This window comes from Phaseolus vulgaris, chromosome 8, assembly GCF_051622355.1.
Source record: "Phaseolus vulgaris cultivar YP4 chromosome 8, ASM5162235v1, whole genome shotgun sequence".
NCBI classification, from domain to species: Eukaryota; Viridiplantae; Streptophyta; class Magnoliopsida; order Fabales; family Fabaceae; genus Phaseolus; species Phaseolus vulgaris.
In genome coordinates, this window is record NC_143505.1 from 33,125,756 (window position 1) to 33,132,780 (window position 7,025).

Consider the following 7,025-nt stretch of genomic DNA (forward strand, 5'->3'; position numbering starts at 1 on the left):
ATAGTAGAAAGAGCTAGATTTTCAAATGTATTTTGACCATGCTTTTGAGGATGATAAGAATTTAAAGTGTACAACTTTGTTGCAAGTTTTCCAAATAGAATCCTCAAATCATGGTTTGCGAAATTTGGAGCTCTATCCAACACTATGCTTGAGGATAAACCATGAAGATGTAGCACTTCTCTAGAGAAGAGTTTATCCATGAAAATTGAATCAAAATCTTTTGTTGTCCTAGGAAGCTCTAAAATGAAATTTGTGTCTTCCCAAGGATCATTTACAAAAGGTGAAGGAGTATAGAGTTCTTGAGACGTTGCCTTAGGTGTAGTTTGAAAACAAGAATTGTACCTAAAGTAATGTCTTTGAACTTATTTTCTCATGGGGGACAAAAGTTTTCCTTTTAAAAGCTCTAGAGTTTTATCAACTCTAATTTAACCCATGAGTTCTTCTTCATGTAGACTTTTTCTCTTATGTGTAAAGATAGTCTCGTTGTTACAACCATTGTTTATGAGAATTTGTACACTTTGCAATGGTTGTCTCAATAAGACATGACAAGTTTCTTTAGGAACTACTTCACATAAAAATTTGTGTTTGTAGATGCTTATAGATAACTTGACATTCACTTGGTGATATCCTAGCACATATGAGAAATAATCTACTTTATCTTTATCTATGCAAGCTTCTTTTATAGACTCTTCTTTTTTGCTTATGCTTGCAAGTGTTCCTTTACAAGAGGTAAGGCTAGGTTGTTCAACAAGAAGCATGTTTTCAAGGGTATTTTCAATGTGCTTGCCTTGTTGAATGACCTTGTGGGAAGGAACACTCTTCTCCCACGCCTTTTGTTTCACAAGGTTTTCTTTCTTTTCTATTTTTACATTTTTATCACTCTCACTAGCTTCTTTTTCTTGGCTACTATTCTCATCTTTGTCCCTTAAGATCATAGATCTTTCATTGGAACATTGAGATGCTAATTGATCATTGCCAAGGTATTCTAAACATGGAATTTCTCTAGCTTGAGTGTGAGAGATATGCTTGGTTAGGTTTTGGGAAAGTTCTAGAGATGTTTCTTGTATATGTTCTTCCCCTCTATGGAACTCATCCTTGTCATAAGATACATAGTATGAACTTTGTTTTTGACTTGATTGTTTTCTCAAAATTTGTTTTTCAACTTTAATGCTAAGTTGAATAAAGTCATTTAAATCTCTATAAGGTAAAAGTTCAACTTTGTTTCTTATCTCAAGTTTGAGACCACTTAGAAACCTAGCTATGGTGGTATTGTTGTCCTTGTTAATCCTTGCCCTCTCAATATATGATATCATCTTTTGCCAATATTCTTTTACACTCATATCTTTTTGATGAAGTCTTTGGAGCTTGTCCATCAACTTCCTATTGTAATGTGAGGGAATATGGCGACATCTCAAGGCTCCCCTAAGGTCATTCCAAGATGTAATGGGAGGGTCCTTGTGGAGATGTCTCTCTCTTTTTAGGGCATTCCACCAATACATAGCATCACATTGAAAACTTAAGGTAGCTAAGGGTACTTTCTTTTCTTCACTCACATGGTTGTAAGCAAACAAATGCTCTACCCTCATCTCCCAATATAGATATGTTTCTACATCTTCTTTTCCATAGAAATGAGGTAGCTCTACCTTAACTTCCTTTAGGTTTTCTTGTCTCTCTTTTCTAGCTCTCCTAGGGGATGGTTGATGATATTCATTTGTCCTAAGACTTTCTTTCCCAAGATAATCATGATGTTTAGAGCTAGATGCATGAGAATGTAATTTTTTTGAAAATTGAGACTTCTCATCCTTTGCTTTAGTCAATTTATTAGTTTTGGCCTCATTCTCCAATTGTTTAGATGAAATCAATTGCACAGCTTGTGAAACTTCTTTCAAAAGAGTTTTCAAAGATTTTACTTCACTTTCAATAGACTTTGCAGAATGAGAAGAAGAAGACATGACTAGAGCTTTGTGTGTAGAAGTATTTTACTTTAAGAAAATTTAGGGAAGTCAAAGAAGGTAGTCTTCAGGGTAAGGGAGGTGAGTCACAGTGGACTACTTAAATACCAAGCCTTTGCCTTAGCCAAAAACTATCCCTTAATGTCTTCACACAAAACTTTCTCTTAGTAAACCACTTAAAACACAATTAGGTTGGAGAAATAAGATTTTAATGCAAGAAAACAATGCAAACTATCTAATTCAACCAAACAGATTTAACAAAGCTTAAACAAGACAAAACAATTAAAAACGTAACTATCTAAAGCAAAGAGATGCAATTAAAACAATTAACAATTGCTAAACTAGATAGTTCTACACTAATCGGCCCTAGGTGAGGCTTCTTGGACACTTGGAGCCCTTGAAGACACACTCACCGTCTAATCACGTAATTAAAGAAGTAATTAACAAAAGTTAAGTTGCAAAGAAATAAAGAAAACTCCCTTTGTTGATCTTTTTTTTGCTATTGGCACTTCCTTGGTTGTCTTTTCTTTGTTGAGCCTTCCAATTTTTGTGGTGTTTTTGGTAGGTGTTTGTTTTCTGCCCTTGCCTTTGTTCCTCTTAGAATTAGGGAATTAATTCTCCAATCCAGCACCTATCAAGCAAACTAGACCTCACTCAAGTCAAATTTCCACTCAAATAAGCACCAATTGAGAATCAATCCACCACCAAATTTAGAGGCCAAAGAATTAAAGCAAGAAACAAATTAATTGGAAAAAACAGTACCACACAAATGGAATTAAAGTGTGACAACTAGAAAGAGTTCCAAAGAAATATTAGACAAGCAAATAAAGGTACTCAAAGAAAGGTAGGCACACAAAATGGATCCTAAGAATAGCACTAGAATTGATTTCAAAATAAAAATCAGCACCACTGAAAAATTGTTGTGGGCCAGAGAGCGTAATTTTCCCCAATTTATGCTGAGCTGTCCTTTTAAGATTTGCTTCTGAAAATTTTTATGCCAATAATTCAAGATCTCAACTAAATTCTGGCGTTGGTTTCACTCCAAACGCATGAACCATTGTTTTTTAATAAATTTTCTAAACTCAGTGTTCAGTTACGCCAACTGTAGCGCCAGATTTGCACACTGTTTTTTATAATATTTATCATTTTTTTTCTATTGACTCTTTTGAACTGATTCTTTTTTTGTCTTTTCTGTAACACCTCAATCTTGCATAACCCAGAGGATCAGAAATTTTCTATGTGGGAAAATAATTTTCTTAAGCAAAACAGCCAGCACAGAGTTATGCAAAACAGGGGATTCTATAAAATCTGAAAAAAAAAACAGCAAGATACCAAAAGAAAAACACAATGGAATTGGTGAAAAGGAATTTGTGTAGATCTAAACACAAATATGAACTCAAGCTAAAAATAAAAGGCACCAAAGGATAAAAAACACAGCAGATTCAAAACAAACATTTAGACCAAAATCAAGAAACAAATAAGCCAAACAAAGTACTACTATGATTTGATGACATTTTGGAAAAACATGACTAGACAAAACACATATAGATTCAGAAAATAAAAGACTCAAAGGGCAAAAAATGAACCAAATAAAATTGCAATAAGGACTCAAATACCTAAAATAAAAACAGAAACACAAAATGTATGGAATCCTACCAAAAATTGCACAAAGATTGCTCAAGAACAATTGAACAAGATGCACCGATTGGAATTTCCAAACAGCACACCAATTCAAAGCAAAAAATTAAAAAACAGCAAGACAATATGGAATGTAAAGAACAACACGGATTAAAGAAGAACTCAAAATGAAAATGACCAAGAAATACTCATCTTTGAAGAACCTATGCTCATGATACCAAATGATGGCATTCTCAAGGAGCTCTTCTTGGATGTTTGTGAATATGGTGCGGAAGCTATGGTGAAAGTGGGCAAGGTCCTCCTAGGAGTTGTGGTGACCTTGAAGGTGCATGAAGTGTATGGAAAAAGGGAGGTTCGGCCATCCCTCTTGGTAGATGGTGAAGAGAAGATTTGGTCCTAGAAACTAGGCAAAGGCAATCTATGGCACTAAATTGGCAGCATAACATTACTCTCATTAATCTTGCCAATACAAGTGATAGGCTTCTCCTTTTATAGGCTAAGGAGGCCGTAAATGTTAAGCTAATATAAGATGAAATGCTAGCTAAATGAAATGTAAATGTGAAGCACATGGGCCACATGGAGCACATGGGTGCACATGGCTTCACAAAACCGTCCCTAGATTAGTGAAGGCTTCTAGAAACCTTTAGCTAATCAAGGTTAACTCCTCCTTAATTCTAATGTGCAGAAAAATAAACATTTGTCCATATGGCTATGCTATTTACACCCCAATTAAAGCTAAACTGCACTTGATGGGCCTTCACTGAATATGTGCTAGTTTGCCACTCTCCCATTCATAGCTTTGATCCAAGTCTTCTTGTCCTAGACGCTCCTAGCTTGTCCTAGACGCTCCTAGCTTGTCTTAGACGCTCCTAGCTTGGTCTTAGACGCTCCTAGCTTGATCTTAGACGTTCTTGACTTGGCTCTTGCCTTTCATGGAAGGTTGTGCTTGGCTCTCTTCCATCAACACCCCTTTGGAAATGACCCTGAAGCATGGAAAGAGTGCATAGCTTCCATAATGTCAGATTTCATGACGTCCCAGCAGTTCTTAATGAAGTTAAAGTTGAAGCCATCCGGATCCGGACTCTTTGCCCCTTCGCACTGCCATATGGCTTCCTTCACTTCTTCCTCAGAGAAGCAAGCTATCATATTCCTACTAACCTCCAAGGTTAAAGTTTTAAACTCCAACGACCCCATATTAACACCATAGTCATGCGTAGCTTTGAATCTGTTTTCAAATAGCAGCCTTGCCTCCCTGCGAACAACTTCCGGCTCCTCACACCATTGAGAGTCAACTTCTACCCCTTTCACCTCATTCCTTAGTCTTCTCCATCTAATTGCCAAGTGGAAGAACTTTGAGTTAATGTCCCCATATTTGAGCCAGTTTAATCTTGTTTTTTGTCTGTACATAGAATCTATCTTCTTATCAACCAACCCCAACTGACTGAATAGTTCCAGCCGTCTCATATTCCCATCTCCTGTAAGAGCATCATTATCATCTTTTCCATCCAGCTCCTCAATTTCCTTCACAATATGCTTCTTATTAGATTCTAAACAACCATAGGTGTTTCTACTCCACATTTTAAGATCCAACTTCTGAAGCTTCAACTTATCTTTGAGTTTGACATACTGTTTACCTTGTACATTGTACGATTTCCACTTTTCCTTTACCATCGTCAGAAAATTCGGCTCCATGAACCATGCGTCAAAGGATCTAAAGGGTTTAGGGCCCCAGTCTTTATCTAGCGATTTCACCACCAGGGCACAATGGTCCGATACCGTTCTCTGTTGCACATACTGCTTAGATGCTGGCCATATTTGAAGCCACTCTTGGGACACTAAGATTCTATCTAACCTGCTCTTAGCTGTGCCATTTGATTTGAACCATGTATACTTTTTACCAACAAAGGGAATGTCTAAGAGTCCATTATTCTCAATGAAACAATTGAAAATGTCAATCTCCTTCCTTTGTCTTGAGCAACCTCTGACCCCTTTTCTTTCATCATCTCTCCTTACAGCATTGAAATATCCACAGAAACACCAAGCCATATTATGATATTGCTGCTTGAGAGTCGTGAGGACGTCCCACAACACCACCTTTTCATTTTGGTTACACGGAGCATAGACGTTCACAACTATGCACTGTCTGTTCGTTTTGAGGTGTTGACCCACAACAGCGATGAAACCAGTACCTACAACCTGACTACCAAAAGAGAATGCGTCTTTGTGCCACATTGTTACAATACTACCTGCCGCATTAGTCCCTTCATTATGAATCCAACCGATGTTACTGTAACCCCATAATGAAAAACATTTGGCATCTGTTAGAGCCGATTCTTTAGTCTCCTGCAAACATAGGAATTCAGCCCCCTCCTTTGCCACAAGGTGACTTAAATATCGTGCCTTCGTCCCCCCTCTAATCCTCTGATGTTGAGATTAATAAGGATCATGGTATACCTTTTCTACTAACCACCCGAGACACCTTTTTGACTTCATTGTCCCTAGCCTCCAATCGATCCAACTCTCTAACAATGCTTTCCTCATCCCCTGGGCATTGCAGCCCCAGGTTGTGACCCAAATCCCATATTCTAACTGATTCGACATCATTATCTTCTATCTTCAGGCGATTATTACATTGAATGATATTGTTCACCGATTCCGCCATTAGATCTCCTTTTCGGTTGGGCTGCTGCCACCCCATGCTCTCGCAGTTCTAGCAACCTTCGACATTCTGGTGGAGTTTTGCTAGGTTCCTCGGTTTGGGTTGGTGCCTCCTCTACAGAGAACTTCCTCCTCTCCACACCTTCCTCGTGCCCCCTCCTTACGCAATTTAGTGCTACCGCTAGATTGAGGTTCGGAGCTTCTCGACGAAGAGCCCTCCCCTTCGCTACAGCTACGAATAGCATAACAGGGATAATTTTTGGATTCGTTTTTCTGTGGTGGTGTCATTTCTTGATGGCCATCATACCCATCTGTCCTCAAACTTGGGTTGGGCACCGGTGCCGACGAACCTGCTTCTGACCCTGCCATGGCACCTCCCTCTTCGTTAACATTTGTTTCCACTTTGCTCCCAGCCACTGTGCCCCCAGAGAAGTCGTTTCTTCTAAGCACACCACTGTTTTTGACATGGGCTGTTTCCAACTTAGGCCAAGAAGAGATAGTGTTGAAAACCTGGACCCCTTCAATTAGGTTTGCTAGCGAAGACTTAATTTTCTCGCATGCTTCGTTGACTTGTTTTGCAGCAGAAAAAGCTTCCCCTCCCTCAGACACCCCCTATACACCGTTTTACACCATATGGAGTTGTAAAGCCAACTTTATTCTGACACCCCATATCACTCTGTGCCTTTTGCTTAAAAAATTTCCATTTTGTCTCTGCCAAAGCCTGATTCTGTTTTGCCTCCTCGGATACCCCATTCCGCCGCTTTACGCTGTTATCAT

General features: G+C 38.5%; 1 protein-coding gene across 1 annotated transcript; it reads right to left on the bottom strand.

Annotated features, from left to right (window-relative positions):
• Nucleotides 1-4,550: 4,550 nt before the first annotated feature.
• Nucleotides 4,551-6,288, bottom strand: LOC137824995 (uncharacterized). The gene is made up of 2 exons (XM_090294099.1): nucleotides 6,058-6,288; nucleotides 4,551-5,933 (listed from the first exon to the last, which is right to left on the bottom strand). The coding sequence occupies exons 1-2, from the start codon at nucleotides 6,286-6,288 to the stop codon at nucleotides 4,551-4,553; spliced, it is 1,614 nt and encodes a 537-aa protein (XP_090150225.1).
• Nucleotides 6,289-7,025: the final 737 nt, after the last annotated feature.

What these genes read in the sequence shown, in the direction of transcription:
- LOC137824995 (XM_090294099.1), bottom strand. Translation starts at nt 6,288, where the DNA reads ATGGGGTGGCAGCAGCCCAACCGAAAAGGAGATCTAATGGCGGAATCG. An exon ending in TCAAAAAGGTGTCTCGGGTG is followed by an intron (nt 5,934 to 6,057) that starts GTTAGTAGAAAA and finishes CTATGTTTGCAG; the next exon opens with GAGACTAAAGAATCGGCTCT.